The sequence below is a fragment of the Mauremys mutica genome, chromosome 9 (genome assembly GCF_020497125.1).
Source record: "Mauremys mutica isolate MM-2020 ecotype Southern chromosome 9, ASM2049712v1, whole genome shotgun sequence".
Lineage (NCBI taxonomy): Eukaryota > Metazoa > Chordata > Testudines > Geoemydidae > Mauremys > Mauremys mutica.
The window spans coordinates 11,613,293-11,636,889 of NC_059080.1; the positions used below are offsets into that span (position 1 = coordinate 11,613,293).

Sequence of the window (23,597 nt, forward strand, 5' to 3'; positions counted from 1 at the left end):
GAGTTAGCTGTGCTGTTACCTCCGTACTTGCAGTGTGATGTGGACTTGAAGTTGCTCCACTTCTGATCCTGAGCTTTGCTACCAGGTGTTCAAAATCCTTAACCTCAGTGAAACGAAAAGCTCTTTTTCCTTTGGTACTAATGCTGACTCCTTTGTTAGCTGGATCAGCCTTCTCCACTGCTATGACCTGAAGAGGCAAGGACACATGAATTAGTAATCTCATCTTCCTACCTAATTTTATCAGCTTGGCTTGCAAAAAAAGAAATTCTATTGAGAGTGCGCATGACATACTGGAAGCTATCTGCATTATCCTTATGAATATTAAGTGTGACTTGGATTCACCATTCAGTTTTGTATAGCTGCCTGCCTGAATGCACAGAGTTGAACTGAAGCAGGCTGTAAAGAGAGGTTGTTTTAAACAGAGCAGGAAAGAGAAAACAAAACGACACAGATAAGGCAGCCTTAGGTATACAACTTTATTAGAGTTAAGATAACAATGGCTGGGACATCAGTGGGGGAAGAAGCTATCTAGCTGGCATCATCCAAGCTAGGGTTGAGCTTAAGATCAAAAGGTAGACACTAAAGCCCTATATAGAGGCAAGGATGCAGAAAAGGAAGGGAGGCTCCCCAGGGTATTGTCAGTGAAAAAGCTATCAGGATAGGAAGACTCATTCAGAGACAGAGGGAGCCAGCTGCAAGCAGGCAAGAAGTTTTTCCTGACTTAGAGATGGGGAATAAGTTGGACCCATGGATAGAGAGCTTAAGCTTAGATAAGAAAATATGCATGTAGGACTCTATTTGTTTATACCTGGGCTCTACGGGCTTTGTATCTTTGGGAGAAAAAAATAAATAATTCTTTGTTTTGGAGAAACTGTTTGAGTCACTTGAATCAGCTCCTATCAGAGGCTCCCAAAGGGAAACTCCTCTCAGTTGGACCTTCTGAAAGAGTCACAGTTGATACCCAGGGGACTATAACCCAGGTCCTGGTGGGTTCTCACTGAGTGTACCCCCACAAGGAGGGACAACAGTGCAGCTAGCCTGATAACCATGACAGCATGCACAGACAGACACCTGTGAGCAGCGTGGAGCACAGTGGACCATTGTATAAGCAGAATTAATAACGCAGACAATTTAAACTATCATTGCACAAAATGGGCTGTTGCTATTCTGGCACAAGATAATGTTATCCCCATAAAACCCAAACTTCATTATCAGAGGGGTAACCGTGTTAGTCTGGATCTGTAAAAGCAGCAAAGAATCCTGTGGCACCTTATAGACTAACAGACGTTTTGCAGCATGAGCTTTCGTGGGTGAATACCCACTTCGTCAGATGCAAGACTTCATTATGGGACAGATTTTTTAGAAAAATCAACATATTGGTGCTAAACGCTTTCCAAAACATGGCCTCAAGTGCCTGCTGAACCTGGTGCATCTTAGAGTTTTCTGAAAGAAGCCAGACTCTGGCTCCTGCAAATAATCGCATGAAGCAGAATTCACAGGAAGGATCCTCCACTGAGAATACCCTCCTAGACACATCTATCACAGGAAATGACAGCTGAAGCTGATCTTAATTGCGATGATGGGATAGTTATGATTTATAGTGGTAAATACATTTTATAATGTAGAGCTTTTCAGGAAATACTAAATTCGTAATATGACTGAATTGCTAGACTCACTCCTGTTGCTGTTCCTTTTTGACCACCAGAGGTGAAAGATGAAAACCAGCTGACATGAAACAACTCTATAAGGGCCTAACAACTCCTAAGAGAGAACCTGGAATTAAGAAGTCAGTTCCTTTAACTCAACCTGTTATGCTTTTTTATTACAGTTTGCAATAGCCCCTGTTTGCAAGACTACCAATAGAAAAATCAGATGAACTGCAATATCTAAGTTGCGTGTGCCAAATATATTGCTGTTATATGCCCACTGATGGTCAACTAAGTTACACAAGAAATTAATTTGGACCTATGTATATTATGGCTTTTAATACTTTCAAACACTCAGTTCAACTGAATAAGAAATTCACTCTAATAGCACATAGCAGGGCAGATTTTCAGCTGGTGTAAACATAGCTCCATTGACTTCAATGTATCTATGACAATTCGCACCATATGAAGATCTGTCCCAGCATGTATAGCAAGCTGCATGCATGTATAGCATGTATGAAGAGAATACAAAAGTACTAATCAATGTCTTGGTAATTTCCAGTGTATATATTTCAAGAATATATCTGGGACTAGCCAGAGGCTGACAACATTAAGGAGACTGATATAAGCTCAGTCCACAGAATACAGGCCGCACGGGAAGGGACAGGGGAATCTTCCCATACACTGATCCACAAATTTCTTTCATCTCTGTCCTAGATCATTGAAAGCTAGACTGAAACACAGGGCTAGTCTACACTGGCAATGCTGAAGTGCTGCCACGGCAGCACTTTAACGTGCCTTGCGTGGTCATGGCACAGCACTCTCACAGCGCTCTAAAAAACCACCTCCTCAAGGGGCATAGCTACCAGCGCTGGTGCACTGTCTATACTGGCACTTTCCAGCGCTGAAACTTGCTGCACTTGGGGGTGTTTTTGCACACCCCAAGCAAATAAGATGCAGTGCTGTAAACTGCCAGTGTAGACAAGCCCACAGTCTTTACCTTATGATCCTTTAGTCAGTCTGTTAAGGATGCCAATTGTAATGGTGAATTGACATTTGTCCACTAAGGACTAGACACTATCAAACTCATTTCACATAAGCCTCTGAACAGATGGCACTGATTAATCACTGTCCACAGCAGTCAGATTTAAGCTGGTGACCTACAGGCAAAAGACTCCAAAGGGTCCATAACCAATCACTCCAAAATATTCACTCCCTCCAATTCTTTGCTTTTGACCATAAGTCTCGGGCTATAAAGACAAATTCCCAGTTTAAGTACAAGTTGTGAGACTTGCGCAAGATGAGACATTAAAAGATCCCCTGCTCACCTAGAAAGAACAGAGGATAAAAAAAAAGAGGGACTTGAAGGTTGTCTTTGAGCTGAAAAGTGAAAGGAGTTCTGTATGCAGTGGGATTTTTAGCTTAATACAGCTGGCACCAAGAAAAAAATGACATCATATAAATTGAATAAAAACAGATTCAATTTTCTAATGAGAAACTTGACTAAAAGAAAAGTAAATTGCTAATTACTTTAATCCATAAATTATAAAACTTGCAGTGTAAGTGGCTCTGACTGCAATTTGCAATACCTCTCTTAGGGGAATGATTATGCTGCAGAGACTGCCATCCTGGCTAGCAAAGCAGATGTAGTTCTCTGAAATGCACATTTTCCCCAACGTGTTGAAGTGGGAGAAAGGTACCCATAAGAAGCATTCATGCACTTCCTTCAGGGTCTCTTCTTTGGGTAGCCTGAAGAATGCACTAAACTGCTCACTGTGGGCTCGGTTCTCCAGGCCTCTAATGGATAAAAAGGGGAGGAGGAGAAGGAAAATCAACGTTACTTTAATATCACTTTACATTTATTAAAACTGAATTGTGTTGCGAGGGGACTATATTAAAACTTTATATCCCATGTTTTCAAATATATTATAGGCTCAATCCTGGAAGGCACTAAGTGAGGTTCTGAACACAATCAATTCCCAAGGGAGTTGACTGTGCTTACACCCTATTTTAGCAAAGTATTTAAGCATATGCTTAAAACACATGCTGAAGTTCCATTTAAATCAATCGGATTTAAGAACTTTCTTAAGGTTAAGCACATGATTAAGAGCTTTGCTGAAAGGGGATGGATTGTTGTATGGAGGCCTAAATTAGGTGAAAAGTTACCACTTTCTAATAGCCCAATCGGCTCTGCTTTTCAAGCCACTGAAATAAACCAATTAAACCTAAACCAGTTTTGACTTGATGAAGAATTGATTAGCGGGAAAGGTAGCCTCTGTGAGTGCATGTATAAGAAACATCTGCCACAGGATAATGCTTCAGAAAGAGAAGATTATATTCATATATAAATGCAGTGAAAAAACTATGTTTTGGCAGGAGAGCAACATCCATCTCCAGCAATGCTACCAAACCTAAACGTCAATCAGCCAGTAATTATAATATAAAACAAGTATATCATCTGGCAGGGGTGGCCAAACTTACTGGCCCTCCAAGCTGCATACAACAATCTTCAGAAGTTTGAGAGCCTGTGCACACCTGCCGGAAGCTGGGGCTCAGGACTTCAGCCCCACTCCTGCTGAAGCCCCTGCTGAAATGTATTGGACTTCTGGAAATCCCTCCATTGAAAGCTGTGGAAGCCACACTACTTGAAACTAGACTTGAGAAAATACTGCCAAATATGCTACAGGGACCAAGCCTGCACTGGCCCAGGAGATAGACTTAAACCCAACGGATATTTTAGATCTGACCTTTCATGTTACCCAAAACAATTCAATAGTAAGAAAACCAGTCACGAGTCTCCAACACATGGTTGCTTACATCACCCATTGCCAATGACATCTGGCCCATGCATTTGTTATCCAATTAACACATGCTGAAAAAACTGTTTGTTGCCCTTCCTCCTCCTTTCATCAGCAAGCTACTCTTCAGTGACATCACATCATCACTTCTTGCTTTTTATCCCCACTTGCTGTTAAGACACTACATTTTTGAAAATGAATTTTGCTGTAATGTTTTTCACAAAAATATTTCAGAACCTTGAATACAATTATTATCTAGTGAATGTAACCTCTCCAGAGATCTTATTTATACAGGACGTAAACAAATGTAAATCTGGGGCTTTAAACCCACTGATGAAATCCCTTTATTGCTTTATTCTCTGCTTTAAGATTTTCCTCCCTTTTTCTATATTCATGTATTAAATGGTTCTCTCTTCTGGAACCTATCAAGAAACCTATTATTATTAAAAAGCTTTGGTTGTATGACAGTACTGAATAATACTTTCTGCATTTTTTCCTGTTCCAAATGTGTTCTCTGTTTTCTGTGTAAAAATAATAAAAGGTACAGATGTAAAGTCTTGAATTACAACTAATTCTGGCCTATAAATTGTGAAAGGATTTTATAAACCTGGGCCATGAAAACCAACTTGTTAGCTTTAATGATTCGGTAAAATACACTCAGAGAAACTAAGCTTTACCACAGAAGAGCCTCTGAAAATGAAAAACATGCAAATATGCCATATAATAATGCACACTTGGGACTATTATTACAGTTACAGCTGTACAGATCCAGAGCAATTCCACTGCCTTTTGTGTGGATACTCCAGATTTACACTTATATCTAAGATCAAAATCTGGCCCTCTAGACTTAAGCCTGCATCGGATCTGACAAAAGTGAATGAGAAAACCGGGTTAAGAGAACTTTCCTACAGAATTTACAATGAAGATAACCATCTCCTGTGTTTAGTGTATGTTCCCTGCTTGAGTAAACATCATGTGGTGTTCAGTTCTGTTTTAAAGAAGGAGAACCCTGTGCGATTAGCACAGATTTGGTCAATTTGTGCGTTGGTGCTTATTTTGAATGGTGTTTTTGTTAATCTGATTAGCCATGAACAATCTGTAAACATGTTGAGATACCCACACAAGTATTTGTGAATAAAGCTGATATTATTTCTTATACACCTCTACCTCGATATAACGCTGTCTTTGGGAGCCAAAAAATCTTACCGTTTTATAGGTGAAACTGTGTTACATTGAACTTGCTTTGATCCACCGGAGTGCGCAGACCTGCCCCCCCCCGGAGCACTGCTTTACTGCGTTATATCCAAATTTGTGTTATATCGGGTGGCGTTATATCGAGATAGCGGTGTACATTATATTCATGTGATTTCTTCTGACAACTAACAGTAAATTATAACACCCTGCATTACCCAATGTCTAAGAGGACACTTGGGTAAAAGACATAAATGTTAGCAAAGCTGTTATTGTAAGCTCCTTCAGACAAGGATTGTGTCTTCCTGTGCCTGGAACTCTACTGAGCACACAGCTGACATTCTACAAACAATAAATTACCTCTTGGTGATTTGCAGAGGATCACGGAGGACTAGGTCACTTTCAAATGTCTCCTTGTCAAAAAGTCTCCTTACAGCGTAATTTGCCAGCTGCTCCATAAGAAGGAACGTTTCATTAATGTGCAAAAACATGGAAAAGTAGTGGTCCTCCCCACGGGAGCACACATGAATACTCTCTGTCAGGATCACATTGGAGGTCTTTTCAAGTTTTGAGATTTCATCCCAGGAGATAACGAGTTTTACTGAAAATATGAGTATAAGCAGGTGTGAGTAACTTCTCACTGCTCATTAGCCGCCTACACTTTTTCCTTAACACTAAGGGAACAAGCAGTCAACAGCTCTGATAAAATGTAATTAAACAGCACAGTTAAATCACTATTGAGTAGGAAAGTCTAACATGGCTGAAAGCGTTATAGTGAGCCAGTGAACAGCCTTTACTGTATTGCATGTTTCTGGGGGAAAAGGAAGAAGCTTTTGTGTATTTCAATAAGGGCCACATTGTAATAATCCTCTCTCCTATACAGTAGTACCTTATTCCACACCTACTCCATTGGCTTCAGTGAAACTGCTTGTGAGGTAAGGTACTATTTAAAATGGGTTCTATAATCTTGCCCAACATAGTTGCTTTCCCTGTTTTATAGCCCAATCCTTCCACATGCTGAATGCACTCAACTGCCATTCACTGCCATGGGAGTTGAGGGTGCTCAGCTCCTTGTAAGATTGGGCCCTCAGTCATTTGTGCCCCTTCAAAAATAAGCGTACAGAAAAACTGAAACTACTGCTATTCCACAAGTACAAGAACATCACAGGCTATCTTCAGAGTTACAGGAAGCTTGTCAGGTAGAATTTCATGGCTAGAAATACATCAAAAAGTGCCACATATGTTAGTACTAGATTACACTTTCTGTTCTTTGTTCCAATGTAAAACTGCAAATGGCTACATGAACTATATCATCATGCAGGCTGGTCTGTTTTAATAGTGCATTTAATATAAAGCTTCTTAAACCAAGCAAACCATTTATATCTAAGGGGCCTGTGTCTTTCTGATGTACCGCTGTGCCTTCTGCTGGCAATCATGAGTACTACATGCATGTACTGGCAAGAAAATATATAAATGCTTGTAAGTCTATGCACCTTTCTTCACATTTTCTAGCTTTCAATCACACAGTTATTGCTCACATAAATGCATACTTTTTAAATGATCAAAATGACTTTGCTGATATTTTCACACAATTTTTTGTGTGTAAATATCAGCAATGTATAATGCCTCTATTTGGAAAGATTATTTTTGTTTTAAATTTGTACATGTGACAGGAATTGAACCAGGAGCCTCAAGAGTTGAAAGCATGAATCTCTACAGCTTGAGTTAAAGACCCAGGATTTTCAGCTAAGAGCTGTACCAGGCCCATATTCTCTGTGAATCCAGGTCAGAGAAAGACAAGTAACACACACTAGTGGGTTACACATGCACATGCAAATAAAATAATTCTAAATAATATATTCCCACTGATTATTTTGATTGCTAATTTTTTTCTACACTGGTTTTATTTGATGGTCATGTTGCAAAATAACTAAGTTTCATTCTCAAAGGATTATGGGTGTGAAATGTTACTTCAAATTTGAAAAATATAAAATAAAATGGTGAGTGACTGGGCCAACTTACTTTCTGCTCCCAGCAAAAATGAGTAAAAGCTAAGAAAGTTGGTACTAAGATAAAGCCATCCCTGACAGGGCACTCGCCCCCTCCAGCAGCTGCAGGAGTAATAGGTCACCAACTTCTCCTGCTCTGCTAATCCAAAGCACTTCTCAAACTTCAGAATAGCTTCACGAAACTTCTCAGGATCTTCTTCTTGTATGAAAGAACCTTTCCCTTCTTCAGCAATCAATCCCTAAAAGCAAAACAAACAAAAAAAATGTGTGTGTGTGTGTATATATATATATACACACACACACACACACACACACACAAACCATGCAACATATTTTGTGCTGGATATTTCAGGGAAAGAATGGTCTTGTGGCCAAAACACAGGACTGAGAGTCAAGAGGCCTACATCTATTTCAGACCCTTCTACAGACTTCCTGTATGACCGTGGTTAAGACACTTACCTTCAGTTTCCCCATCTATAAAATGGGAATAATGAAGCTTCCTTACCCCACTAGGGCTGTTGTGAAGCTACATTCATAGGTATTTGTAATGTGCTTTATTATCCTTTAATGGAAAGTGCTATAAAAACAACTATGGATTATTACTAGAAGGTCACACACTGCATTGCTTCTGAAGGCCGAGCTCATTGCACACACCAGGGGCTCACTGCATTCTTTCATTACCCACCTCCTCCACAAGCTCCCTGTGTGCCACCCTTCTATCCCCCTCTATTTCAGGGACTCCCTGCAATCCTCCCCTCAGGCCGCCCCCATTCTCCACTTATCCCCTCATGCCAAAGTCTCTGTGTGATAGCGCACTCCCTCCTTGTACCACTGTCCCCATTACTCCCCCAATCCCAGGAACGCTCTGTGCCCCGTCTCCAGGAGCTGTATGCCCGCCCATCCCCCTGTACCCCTCAGACCAGAGTTCCCCATTCCCCCCCCCAACCCCCATCATTCAAACGTTCTCTGAAATTTTGGAATTGATCAAATGCAGCATTCAAAAGTTATCGAGTTTGTGACAAAGGGTGCATTTTCTATAATATTTTTATGAATCCTAGGCATGCCTCGGTTTTCCTCTGTGCACAGTGGGTGCAAAAGGGTTAACGCTGCTCCTGGAACAGCACTGGGAACAGGAGGTGTGTGCACTACCTTGATGCCTGCGTGGAATGACTGGGTCCTTAAGGATCTGGCTGAAACCAACCCAGATCAACACAGGACCCAGCAAGACAAAAAGAGCCCCCACCCCAAAGACTGAACAATCAACCCCAAACAGCAGGAAACCCCAGCAGGTGAAATATGTGAACTGAACTGGAATAACGGCTGCACTTTTGGAGGGACTCGGGAGTTCTGACTTGGGAAGCCAAAGGGAACAGGGAGACAGAGCAAGGGATGGAGTCCATCACAGCTTGGATGATGGCATTGGCTTTGCCAGGATGGACCATGGCATAATGTCTGCTTCTTTGTGCCAAACTAAGGATTTTCAGCTTCTGTAGCCAGGTGACCAGTAAAGAATGATCTTGTTTTGGAGAGGCTGCCTGTGTGGCTGTAAATACTCTGTGAGAGCACTGTGCTCTGAAGGGCTGCAGTCCAAGCCTCCCACAGAAGTCTGGCTGGGCTGGATTCGCTGCAGGGAATCACAGAGAGAGACAGGGAGTGCTGGTGCCAAAGGCCCAGTCTCAGAGGCTTGGAGGCTAAGGGCCTGCCCATGTGGAACTGTGTGGGTCTTTGGTGCCCGGCATACTAAAGGGGTCCCTGGTTACAGGCTGGGGCACAGAGAAGATCCTGTGCATCTGAGACAGCATTGCATATAGACAGACAGGGAAAGGCCCTCGAGATTAGTGTATGGCCTCATTTTGCTCTGTCAATTATTATTATTGTTGCAGAATATTCTTTTTCCACGAGTTTTAAAGAGTTAACTGAAGGCAACTGATACATTTTGTTTACCAGCAAGAATGGAATTTGTCTCTATCAATTTTACTTAACTTTGAAATGAAATAGCTTCACCCCATTCCATTGCTCCTATCCAACTGCAATATAGTACTGCATAAAAAGAATTACATTGCACCACAATGTTGTCCCCTAATGTCTTTAAAAAATGTCTGTTTCTGAAGAGTGAAAAGTCATAGCTTTCCTCTGTTATATCGCCTACATGCTACTTACTCTTATCTTTCCCTGTACAAAGCTAGTAACATCTTCATTTGAATCAAACACTGATAAGGTCTTCATAACATTGTGTTCCAACCAGTCCCAGTGTTCCGTTATTTCTTCTCTGCTGGCTCCTGATAAAAGAGTAACAGGTTAATAAAGCTTAAGAAATAAACTTCACCTAAACAAAAATCACAAAGGCCTTGTCTACACTGGACAAATAACCAAAACTGTAGTAGTTAGCACACTGATCATAGTTACTAGTGTTTCCCAAATGTTGGGTCCCGACCCATCAGTGGGACATCAGAAGGTTCTAGTTGGGTTGCCATGTTCAGGGCCAGATTAACTCATCACAGGGTCCGGGCCTAAGCAAACATTCACTTCTCCTGGCCCGGTGTGAAGGGGAGGCAGGCAGGTTTGGAGAGCAAGATATGACCAGGCCAAACCTGAGTGGTGCTGAGACCCCATGCACCAGGTCACAACACGTGGAGTGAGGAGCCAGGCCCTGTCTCGCAGGATGAGAGCTGCTGCTGCAGGATGAGTGTGGGGCAGGTTCACTCTCCAATCATCCTGATCCAAGAGGCTCTGCTCTACACCAGGCCAGGATTAAAATTGTGGTGCCGGGGTAGAGGGTGGGTATGCAATGGTGGGTTGCAAAAAAAGATAAAATGCGGTTGGGGAGTCTCCCTAGTAAAAAGTTTGGAAACTACTGTTCTAGATACAGCAAAGTTTCTTCCTCTTCAGATACATTCTATAGACATTTATGTTGTCTAAATAACTCTATCATAAGGCAGGACCTGATTACCACCTAGTAGCACTCAACATGGCTATGTCATGCTTCGACCTTGTGATGTAGGACCAAGTCACATATTAATCATATTCCTAATCATAGTAAAGCTTCGGTGACCACAATTCAGAAAGAACTGTGGTTCTGTCGACACAATTCAAGTCCTGTCTACACCGCAAGATCAAAGTGGGTAGTGTTGTGCTGTACTTGGCTTCCACAATTGTAAAGAAATCTTATTCCATTCAAAATACAGAATGTATGTATGTGTCAGCTACTCCCTGATGCAGAAACCACTGCGTTTTTGATTCATATAAACTGACTGATCCTTGAAATGTCTTTGGGCCTACCCTAGGCCTACCCAATTTTATAGGGACAGTGATGATTTTTGGGTCTTTTTTCTTATATAGGCTCCTATTACCCCCACCCCTTGTCCCGATTTTTCACAATTGCTGTCTGGTCACCCTAGCCTACCCAGAATCACTGGTCTTTCACTCTTGCACTTCCTGCAAACCCAATTTACTGAAAGCAAAAGATACTTTCTTCTCCTTCTCTGTATGCATGCAGGAACAGGAATAATTTGACATAATCAACGTTTAGAAAGTAAGCTGTACAATCCAGGATAAAGCTCATCATCCAAAATATGAAGGGCATATAAATGCAGTAATTAAATCATAGAAATGTAGGGATAAAAGGGATCTCAAGAGGTCATCTAGCCTTGCCCCCCAGTGCTCAGGCAGGATTAAGTAAACCAACACCATGCCTGATGACAGATGTTTATCTAACCTGTTCTTATAAATGGCACAGATTCCACAACCTTCCAAGGTAACCTGTTCCAGCGCTTAACTGTCATTATAGTTAAGAAGTTTTTCCTAATATCAAACCTAAATCTCTCTTGCTGCAAACTAAGCCAATTACTTCTTGCCCAACCGTGGTGGATTTAGAGAACCATGGATCATCATCCTATTTATGATAAACTTAAATATTAAAAACTATTCTCCTACGGCCTTCTCCTCTCTACACTGAACATGCCCAATTCTTTCAGCTCTCCTCATAGGTCAAATGGCAAAGTCAGCCTCATTACCTCATTTCCCATGCACTGTTATTCTGGTGAAAATACTTAATCATTTTATTCTTGATCTCCCCGCAAGGATTTTGCTTTCAGAGAGCTGTCACCCAACATATAAGGAATGTCATAACTTTAGAAGAGAAAGAAATTTCCCTCAATGAAACACATGCATTTTCCAGTAAGGTGTTTTGATTAGCAGTTTAAATTTCATACAAAAGAAAGATATTAGCTGCTAGCTAGTTTTATGATGTGTGAAATGTCAGTACGTCAAAACGGTTTATGGTATACTCAGAGACCAGGCCTGTTTATACACTCGGTTAGGAATTTTGCCAGGGGTAATAGCTAGTAAACTACAATCGTAAGACTACTGAAGAAAAGACGATGTTATGAAACAGCAGCAATGAGGATCCAGCTGAGTGCAATACTCGGACTATTCTTAGGGGTTAGGTGGTTTTTCCATAAAATGTCTTTGACTATGTAAGGATTTATTCAGCCCTTCTGGGTAAGCAGATTCTACAATATAAGAAGCTACAAGTTTTCATACGCTACAGGAATTGCTTAGAAATAAACAGGCCCAGTACATGAATGCACTATCACCACTTCCCTCCTCATCAGAGAGCTCCATTGACCACATCTTTACCATTTTGTTTTATGAAGACTGACACCTTAAGCAGGTTTGAGCAGTTTTCACAGGCTTATTTAATACTGCACTGGGATTGAATAGAAATTCCTCTAAGTACAGTTAAGAAGAAACTGGACATTTATGATGGAGTTTCAAAAAGGTGAAAATAATGTCAAGAGTAATTAATACTGCAAAAATAGGGCAAAACTGATTCTCTATCAGACTATGCACTAAGAATCTAGGGCAGTTCTCTAAACTCAGGCTCAAAGATTTTGAGGCACAGATGTGGCCAGAGGAAGTATTCTGGTGGATGGATATATTTTTTTTAAATGTCACTGGTTCTTAACTTACTAGGCACTTTTGAAAACTCTCCCTTAGAGCCCAGCATTCTGAATGGTTTTTCTAGGTGCATTCATATCTAGTAATGTCAAAAATATCTTACAGTAGGAAAAGTGAACAGGAATATTGAAAACAGTTTTGATTTCTCCTCCAGACTAACTGGAAACCTGGTTTGAGAAGCGAGGACTCATGGGTTCTATTCCCATCTCTGATACTGACTTGCTATGTGGTTTTGTGCAAGTCACTTAACCTCCCTCAGTCTCTGGTTATCCATCTGCAAAATGGCATAACACGTATCTACTTCACAAGAGTAATGTATTTTAATGCATTTGTTATTGCAAAATGTTTTAAAATAAAAGTAGCTGTGTCAAAGTTTTTTGGATCCTCTGCAGTGTTTAGGTTATACTACCCTAGCTATCTTTTGAGAATACAAGCCAGCAATTCCCCCAGTAGGTATCAGCAATACTACATATCACCTTTTTCATTTACAGTTATTATCCAGGGTTAATTATGCATGTTCTATTTTTATATTAATAAATTAGAAGAGAAGAAGAATTGTGCAGATTCCAGTATTGCAGCATTTACTCAAGTGAGTAGCTCCCTGCAGTCAACAGGGCTAGTTGTGTAAGTAAAGGCCACAGGATTGGTCCCCACTACTTATATCACAAGAGTCACAGAATAGGTAACTTTTTGACTTAGTTTGCAATGTCTTCTCACATGTTTTGTGAAGTGCTCTGAATGCTCGTGGGGCTATGTATATAATAAAAGTGAAGACTTCTGATTCACCAACTAGTTGGCAAATACACAAATAAATGCTCTTTGTTGGGATCTGTCCCTACCAATCCAAATTCTATACACATTTTCTAAAAAATTCAGACTTTCCTGAAGAACGCCTACTCTCAAGGAATGAGAGCTGGCACCTGTCTTTTAAAGAACTGCATCCCCACGCTGTTTTTAAGAGTTATTAAACCTCACAAAAAATGTTATGTGAATAAAGCAGTGCTTTATACTGGACCAATAAATACTGTCAAATACTGAGTTTTCCTGCCAAAAGTTCCCTGACAGTTGCTTTATAATTGTTTGCCCAATTAATGACATCATTATCTCCCCTGTACACTCATGCTGAAACATGAGAAGAATGCTCTTTTAAATAAAATATAAACACACACACACACTCAATATTCTGAGTACTGCCCTCATACTAACTCACCAAAACACCATGAACATAGGCTCTGTGCTTTGTTTCCCACTAAAAGCCTGTGTTTCTCCCTGGATGACTGTAAATTCTCTGATGGTGACAAAAATCTTTCTGACATTACAATTTTTAATTACTTTATTTGCTAAAACTGACCACAGGTTTTATGGGAATAATAATCTTGCTCTAAACATGATTACAGTGAAAAGAACAATAAGACTATCATCATGTGTGTGCCTACCAGGAATCAATTATTCACAAGATAGGTTACCGTAATAGCAAGTAGGCCTCAGGCAAAGTTAAAATCCCATTAACACACTTGTTTTAGGGCTTGTCTACCCTGGTAATTAACAGCGCTGCAACTTTCTCACTGAGGGGGGTGAAAAAACACTCCCCCGAGCGCAGCAAGTTGCAGCGCTGTAAAGCGCCACGGTAAACAGTGCCCCAGCGGAGCTGAGCCCCCAGCGCTGGGAGCTGCGCCCCTCGTGGAGGTGGGAGCTCTCTCCCAGACTGCGCCGCGACCACACAAGGCACATTTAAGCGCTGCCGCGCAGTGCTTTGCCACTGCCAGTGTAGACTAGCCCTTAGATCATTACAATGTAACAATGGGAAAGCAATTTAGTCTCTTGTTTTTATTAACTGGATACTACCTCATGCAAGGGACAAAGCCATTATACAGCCTTCTGGATTAACTCTTCTATATGTAACACAAAAGTGATATAACTTCAAGTACTAGCAGCAGGCAGATCCCCTTTTCCTGCTTCCTAAGGGTTGAAGTCATGGCAACAGAATTCTCAATAGTACATGTTCATTTTTATTCATTTATAGGTATTTTTACTGCACTCATCAACTGAGTATATTTTATGGCAACCACTTATTATTTCCCCAGGAATATTCCTAGGATTTTACTTACCAACAGTTTACAAATGGTTCATTTTCTAGTAACTCATGTTTTCCCTTGCTTTTAAAAGTGTTATGTTTGAGAGTGTGTTACTCCCCACACTGTCCTTTGGAAAATACACCATATAAAATTAGGTCTCTTATTGATCATTATCCTCTAGGGACAGCCTTGAAAAGCATGCACAGGAGGATATTAGATTAGATTGCAGGGAGAGAGGTTTCATATTACAATACAGGGACATGGTATTAATGTCTTTTTTAAGTAGTTGATGGTACAATAGGATCTGATTTCTTGGCTAACTGAAGAAGAGAAGATTCTGATACATATTGGATAGCAAAAATCCATGTGACTATAGCACAGCATTTAATAGTGGAATTATTTGAGTGTAAGAATTTGTGGGATCAGACTCAATATTCTCTGGGAATGCTACAAAGTTTATCTTTCCCCAAAGGCATCTAAAGGAGGGGCTGGAGATTGGAGGAAAATTTAACTGGAGTCTTATGGCTCAGTAGAGAGTCTAGTTTTTGTTAAAAAGTCTATTAACTTAAAAGGTTTAACTGGGGAAAAAGCTGATGAACTAAAATGTGACACTGGAAAATTTTAGAATTTACTGGTGCATTTTCAATTTTGGGGTGTTCCCTGAGCTCTAGACCAGTGGTTCTCAAGCTATCTGATGTGGGGGACCGGCAATTTTTTTTTCCAATGTGCCAGGGACCGGTGCCATATTATTATCCTATTTGACGCTCTTATGAGGAAACTTCCCACGGACCGGCACCGGTCCGCGGACCACCACTTTGAGAAGCACTGCTCTAGATAATGTCCGAGAAATCAAATAAATATATAAACATGGCATGAGTAGCAGTTAGCATCATCTCTTAACTGTATATTTACTAACTGCAAGATAAATATAGTGTGTTTAGGAAATATTCAGCACTGTCAGCAGGGCTCTGTGCTATTTCACTGAGCTTCTGGAACTGAGACTAGACAACTAGAGACTGAGCAAATCATAAAAAGGACAGAAGTTTGGTCTCTAGAGGAAGATGCTGGATGAATAAAATGTGCCCAGAACACAGAATGCTTAGAGAAGCTAGACCTTGCTCTCAAGATCAAACACTGTGCCATCAGTCAGCAGGAAACAAAACAATGGGAAGGAATGAGGAGTGAAAGGGTGAGAGGAGAGGGAACTCAACTCCTGCTAGAATTAGGTTTACTTTCACAAGCAAAAGATAGGTTAGAAAAAAGACAATTTGTGTTTTCTGTTTATTCCCACCCATGCTGACCTCAGACTTCCTTGTGGGCAAATTTATCACCCTCTTCCTGAACTCCGTTGAGCTGCATGGACCATGCACAGCTTAGAATAGAAAAAGCTGCGTACTTCTGCTCTAGGGAGAATACCAAAGCAGTTTCATAACACTAGAAAAACTGAGATGCACCTGAAAGCAGGGAATCTATCTGAAGACACAACACAAATGCTGCACAGCAGAACCACCAAATATTGGGTCATAACTTGTTTCCTTATCACACTATTGGAGCTACACAGGAAGGGACTGGGGCCGCAGAGTCGGGATAGATTTTCAAACACCAGTTTTGTACAGAATTCCCATTGTACCTCTGAAAATCTCCCCACAGACCTTTCCCCCAAGGGCTTACAACTAACAGGCACAAACAAACCCAGGCTGGGGCCAGGGATCTAACAAAAGAACATGGTAATGATTGGTACAGTTGTGTTTTATTTTGTTGATGGTTTTCTCCCTCTCCCACCACCCCCTTTTTTAAATTCAGAGTAGAGTCAAGTGAGGGAGAATGGCACGAATGGAAGAGTTAGTACGACAGTGACAGCTTGTCACCCTCCTAGATATAATAGCAGGCAGGGTTTTGTAGGCATCATGAAAGAGGTGAGTCTGAAGGAGGGAGGATGAGATAGTGTGCCTTTGAACATACTGGCCATTTTTACCTGTACTATACCTGCATAGTTTGTCAGAGTAGCTGCCTATTGAACATTACTGATATTTAGTTATGGAAGAGCTCTCCTATGTTAATCCAAAACTTACTGGACCAGGAAAATTGAAAAGTGACTTCTGTACTGCTCAAGCATAGTTCCAGTGCCAATCCCACCCTAGAAGAGATGAAGGTTGTGGCATCCACAACTCAGCTTCCATTGTCTCTAAATGCTCCTGAGAAAGGCTGTTCCAAGTATGTTTGCATTGAAATAGAAACCTCAGCTATAACATCTATACATCTATAGAAGCCAATGGGAATCTGTCTATTGACTTCAGTGGGTGTTGGATCAGGCCCTAACACTATAAACTCTTTAGAATGCCAGTACTTGTATAGGTGTGTCTATTTGCCTAGCACTGTCTGTGCAACTAACTGTGTCAATACACTTGGATCTAACTGGTCTAGGGATACACTGAATGAATGCTGAAACTGAGGTGAACATTAATTTTACTATAATCCACTAGCAGAAATCTGCTGCTGGCTAAACTCCTGCTACAAAACTCATCAGGAACGAGGGGACCGTTCCATATTATTTTCTTAATACTTCAGCTTTATATCCTCTTCAGAAATATAAAGCTATTGGGCAAAATGTATTCTGGATGGGGATGTTATCAGCAGAAAGGGACTGTTGAGGCCTTTTTATATGATTTATGAATTTTATCTATCTTTAAGATAAATAAAAGAACCAAGTACTGAAGGGAAAAATAGCATTAATATATTTTCTATAATGCCAACAAAATTTTGCTCTTTCATGATAATTAGCGAGTTTGTCAAAGGTTACACTGAAAAAAAATTGCCTTTGTGCCTATAACCTTTTATAGGTAACCATAGACTCATAGAAGATTAGGGTTGGAAGAGACCTCAGGAAGTCATCTAGTCCAACCCCCTGCTCAAAAGAGGACCAACAACAACTAAATCATCCCAGCCAGGGCTTTGTCAAGCTGGGCCTTAAAAACCTCCAAGGATGGAGATTTTACCACCTCCCTAGGTAACCCATTCCAGTGCTTCACCACCACCCTCCTAGTGAAATAGTGTTTCCTAATATCCAACCTAGACCTCCCCCACTGCATGCTTTTTATTTTGACATCTCAGAGATAAGTAGTTCTCAGTGTTGAAGTGAAATGCTGTTTGTACAAGCCTGTACTCATTATTTAATAAAAATAACTAAGAGTATAAGCCATGATTTATTAATGCAAAATATCTGGAACAAAATGAGACTCAGTATTTGCAATCATCTGTCTGCATGGCAGGTATATATCTCCATTCTCTGTGATCCACAAACATTCTTAAATTAATAAAAAGGAAAGAAAAAATAGGCCATAGAAGTAAAAATCGAACTCTTCATGCTGGACTTTTAAATGCCCAATCCTGCATGGTGCAGATTTTCTCCAACTTCCATTCAACTACTCAGCATTTTGCAGTACTGGGCCCTAAATGAGCAACTGCTGGCAGGTTTTCCATTTTCTCAAGGAAGGTGAGCAGTTTTACTGTTAAAACCTGATGGGGTTTGATGGAGGAGAGAGAATTATCCCACCAGATATTTGCGTGTCATTCTTCGGTATGTTGGCATTAGGGAAAAGATTTGCCACTTTTAAAAACCATTTAGCCTCTAAATAAAGAATCACACTTACCACATGCAATGGACCAGTAGACTTGAGAATCCGGTGTTTGATGCAGGATCCGAAATGGAGCCACTTTTGATGTAGAGTCCAAGACTGCATCTAGTGTCCCCATGAGAAGGCCTGTTGTATTTAAGATACAGTTTTAGACAGTTTACTAAACAGAATCAAATTAGGATTTTGCATCAGACATTCAGATTCTAATCCTGCATTCCTTACTCAGCATGGGATATTACATGGCTAAGTAACACACTCTTCCACACCAAACGTTTTTCTTTTGATGGCTATTAATTTTTCAAAATTATTCTGCTGCACTTCCTATCAAGATAAAGCCTCCCAAAGAAAAATACAAAACGAGAGGAATTAAGGATCGGTAACTAATTTATGTCAAGTAAACAAATCTTATCTTGCAAACTGTAATAATTTTGTAAAATGTAAGTGAGCAAACTCACATTTTCTGCTGTCGTAAACTAGCCTTTATACTCTCTACATTAAGAACTAAAATGCTAAACAGATAATGTTTATATTTGTTTGACGAGCTTTTTCTTACTGAATTATTGATAACACTGAGCTGGTTTTACACTTGGCCTTGACATAGCAGCTGTTTTGATTGTTAATCTCTCTCGCGATTCTCCCAGTATCATTGTTTTTGGCTATGATGTATGGCACAAGGATATATTTGCAAAGCCACCACTTGCAAAGACTGATGCAAGCACTTATCTTAAAAGGCTGATTTTATGATATTTTGCTACAAAACAGCACTGCTCAAAATGCCAAAATATTCTCAATATCCACTACAAAGGCTGGCAACATTTCACTAGGTTTTAAGGTTCAAGAAACTAATGTTGGGTTGATTTCAGTCATGTTATCAGTCCCCAAAATGAGCAGATACAGAAAACACATTATGAAGCTCATCATCATAAGGGGAAATTACAGATGCAGGCATAAACTGGCTGAAGGGCTGTGACATTATTGACATAAACTGCGACCGTATAGATCATTGTTGCAACCAAGGTCCTATAGTTGCACCAAACCTTATACAAAGGTTGTCGAGTGAGGTGTCTATGAAAAGATTATGATCTGCTGGTTATGATTATGGTAGCTGTATGCATGTATCAATTTTGTAGTTGAAATTATGAATATTGGCTATTTACTTGTATCTCAATGTGTTTGATTCTAAGTAGCATTAGTGAAGCATTTTCATAACCATTCATCCCCATAAGGAGCGGTGCTGGTAGGGACACAAGGGAACTGGAGTATCTGAGGGAATTGCTTGTATGACTTCTGGTTAGCAGTGGGGTAAAACCTAATTCCTCTCTGTTTGGCTGGTTTGGCGTGCCTTAGTAATAAAGGACACCCAGCTGTGGGCTGTGACTGCCCTGCTCTAAGCAATTTGTCCTGAATTTATACTCTCAGTTGTGTCCTGCCAGAGGCAGCAATGTTACAGGGGCAACCAAGTGTCAGCTGTTCAAAAAAAAAAAAAAAAACCTACAGTGACTCAAGTCAATGCCCAAAAGACACCCAGTCTGAAACCACCATCAAATCAAGAAGATTCTTTGGAAAGCGTGGAGGTATGAAACGAAATGCAGCAGTTTCTCATGATAGTCTGGGCTTAAAGGACTGGATAGCTCTGGGGCAAACCTGTAGCTCACAGGAAGCCAGCAGACATTTGTGGGGGATGGGTTAGGTATGTCCTAGATTAGACAGGAGATCTTGTTGCCAAGCAAAAATAAAGGCCAAGAATAGATTCCTAAATCTATATTTAGGCACCTGAATAAGCAGCCTGTTTCAAAAGTGCTGAACCACTGTGCCCAATGCATCTGACAAAGTGGGTATTCACCCACGAAAGCTTATGCTCCAATATATCTGTTAGTCTTTAAGGGGCCACAGGACTCACTGTTGCTTTTTACAGATCCAGAATAACACGGCTACCCCTCTAATATCTGTGCCCAATAGGTGTTTATAGTTAAGAACATGCATAAGTGTCTACAGGATCAGGGCCCTATTTAGGTGCCTAGATATAGACCTAAGAGTTAAAGCATTTGAAATATAATGTATTAAAAAATACAAGACCAGCTAGGGATTCTGAGCACAATCATAACACAAGTAAATAATAAGGAAGAGCAAAAGACACTTCACAAGCAAATGGAATAGCTTTTGCCCAGTGCAAATTCAGCATCCAGAAGGATGCTCAAGTTTATTTCAGGGACTGGTATAGCATCTGGCAAGCTGAGTATTCAGCTGAGGGGCAAAGGTGACTTAAAGCCAACTTTGTCAACCCCTCCCAGCTGAATTGCAATGTGTGCTTCTCAGCTGCAGCCAATTTAGGAGCATCTGTGCTGCAGAGTTCCTCTCTCCCCTCTATTTATTCTCCACTTGAAACAGTAATCCACAGTTTCAGATGACAATTTTCCCAGCAGCATACACTCCTCTGACATCATGGTGTAACTTCAGATGAGGAAATAAAAGCAGGTGAACCTCAAAAAACAAAGATTCTGTTTCATGCAAATATCCCAGGCAAAGTATGAGAGGAGAGTATTACTTCAAAAACAGAACACACGACTAGAAAAGCAGAGTGGCTTCAAATATATTTTTTCCCAAAAACACTTCCGTAAGAAATTCTCTGCCTGCAAGCACTAGCTGCTGAAGAACCAACAAAAGGCTTTCCCAATAGCCTAAAATAAACACTGTATGCAGTGTTGTTGTAGCTGTTTTGGTCCCAGGATATTAGAGAGACAAGGGGGGGGGAAGGGGGTCAGGTAATATCTTTTGTTGGACCAACTTCTGTTAGTGAAAAAGACAAGCTTTTTCAAGCAACACAGAGCTGAAGAAGAACTCTTTATCTCCAGCTTGTCTCTACAATTTTGCTTTCACTCAAGAACTCCAGATGCCATGTGAATGTATGAGAAATCAGGGGACTTTTAAAGCTGCTGTGAAGTAACAGATAGAGAGATAAATTCTGATTAATTTAAGAGTAGTTTTAAATAACTCAATTAAAAATAGCACTTTACAACCTTGTAAAACCCTGTTTTCTCCAACCTTCAAACAGCAACTGAATTTACTAAGTCCTGCTTTACATCAGACTTAGTTCAGTGCTCCTTATAGGAGTATTGGTATCATGTCAGCTTCTGTTGAAACAGGTAATGAAACAGTGAGTCGTATTTCTAAAAACTGCTTAGAAAATGTATTATTTATATACTGCAGTGCCCAATATATTTAAAGTTACATCATGACTTTTTACGTACATTGAGCAATTCAAGTATATACTCAGGACTTAGGTTATAACCTATTATTTTCACATGTTCATAATTTTTGGAAAAAATGTATTGCCACTGAACTTCACCTCAGCTCAGAGGTGATTTTAAGCGGGGAGCTTAAGCAAATCCTTTCAGTTCCTTTGATTTATTTGAAAGTAAAGTAAATTACTGTTTTCTGGAGCTTTCTTGTTCACATATTAACTAAAAATTGTACTGAAATGCTCCCCTTGGCTACATAAATTAAAATGTGTGCAAGTCTGAATACATGCTATGGGCAATACAAGAAGCCAAAATCCTGGTATATTTGGACTTATAAATACCTTAATTTACACAAATAAACCAACTGGTGAATCAATCCGTCTCCCCTACTGCAAGTTAAGTATCAACATCAGCTTTAAAAAAAACACTGACCGAGTAGGCTTATATACAAGTATTTGTGGTAAAAAGCTGGGACTGGGAGTAGTAAGAAGTAGCAGTAAGAAGTTCTCCCTAAAACAAATAGGCAGAAAGACTAGTATTTGCTCCAGGACCAGTGAGTACAAGCAGCTTTACCAGCAGCTCCATTAGAGAGAAGGTCTTGACTACAGCTTCAACCCTGAAGAGCATTTAAGCACTACAGATATTACAGGTCCTGCATCTCTCTCCTCCTGTTCTGCTAACAAGCTCTGGAATACCAAGGACACTCTCTAGTCCTACAGAGTGTCACAGGAAGAGAGAGTCTCCAGGACTCCTGCAGGATCAAGGAAAACAACTAGGTCCCAGGAGAATGTAGAGATGATTAGCTTCCCAGGACTAGAAAAGGCTTTGGTTGTGGCAGCACTTTCAGGCCCAGTGGAACTTAGGAGTTGTGCAGTCTCCCAGGCAGCTCTCTCTGCTGCTAAGATTTTATAAATGCTGAGGGCAGCTTGCAATGTTCTTAATAGTTCAATTATTCTTAATGACTATCTCCAAAACAAACTATACCAACTTCTAAAATACTGCTGTAAGGGACTAGTTCTCAGTGATCACTAATGAATAAAACAGAGTGAAAGATTCTAGATCATGTCATTTTTGCAATAGCACCTTTTAATAATCCCTCTGAGGACTTGCTCCAGCATGCCTCACCAACCTCACATCCAGCCCCGTCACTCTGCTCCTCCTGCTTTGGCCCCTCCTGTTCCACAACACCTCCCATAATTCTCAACAGCTGGGAGTCACCTCCAACAGTGCTGGAAGGCTAAGGCTAAGTGCTGAACAGATCACACAAGACCATAACATAGTAAGTTTTCATCCTATTTTCTACCATAGTTGGAAACCTGCTGCAAGCCAGCCATTTGAAAGGTTCAGTCTAGTAAAACAGAAGCCAGTCAAATCCTTTCTACCATACATTGTTACTATACATTTAATAATGCAGCAGCAGCCATCCCACTATTACATACCAAATCACTCATTTCCTGTGCCCTGCCGATCATGCTAAAAAAAAACCTCCCTGTAAGATTAAGCAGCGATATCCAAGTACTTTTGAATAAGTCTAAGAGCTTATTCTATCAAAGACACACACATTGTCACTGAAAAACACTGCCTTTCATTCCCACTAGATGATTACATTTTAAAACACAATTTTCTTTTGGTGAAATTACGAAGGGTAAAATCCATGTTCACAGAGGGACAGGAGGACAAGACTTCTCCAACTCATGCAAATCAAGTCCAGATCTGCAGCCGCTCCTTCCCTGCTTCTGGGGTTGTGGACTATCCAAGAAAAAGAGACAGCAGGGTCACAATATGGATTAACAAGCCATGGCTCCTACAGAACTGGCTACAGCAGTAAGGACTACTATGGACTCAGGACTGCAGTAATAGCCATTAAGAAGTTCAACCCTGAAGGAAAATGGTAATTCCTTTCCCCACCTCCAAGGAACCCCCTTTCTCAGACTCATATGAGACTCATAGCTTAGTGAGCAGGGAGGATTTGGTTCCAGCAATGTATATAATCCAGAAAATCTTTTTGATTTTCCATCTTGTCCAAGTACCTCAAGCTGAAAGGT

At 40.5% G+C, this 23,597-nt stretch overlaps 1 protein-coding gene across 3 annotated transcripts in view; it reads right to left on the reverse strand.

Moving 5' to 3' along the window:
• The window catches only part of TBC1D8B (TBC1 domain family member 8B), a 60,936-nt gene that overhangs the window by 26,208 nt on the left and 11,131 nt on the right, over positions 1–23,597 (reverse strand). For all 3 annotated transcript variants that reach the window (XM_045031581.1, XM_045031580.1, XM_045031579.1), the window contains exons 2-7: positions 18,329–18,439; positions 9,805–9,923; positions 7,658–7,883; positions 5,996–6,236; positions 3,236–3,443; positions 20–187 (exon numbers count right to left, since the gene is read on the reverse strand). In XM_045031581.1, the coding sequence (XP_044887516.1) occupies positions 20–187; positions 3,236–3,443; positions 5,996–6,236; positions 7,658–7,883; positions 9,805–9,923; positions 18,329–18,439 (1,073 nt within the window). The remainder of the gene's footprint in view (positions 1–19; positions 188–3,235; positions 3,444–5,995; positions 6,237–7,657; positions 7,884–9,804; positions 9,924–18,328; positions 18,440–23,597) is intronic.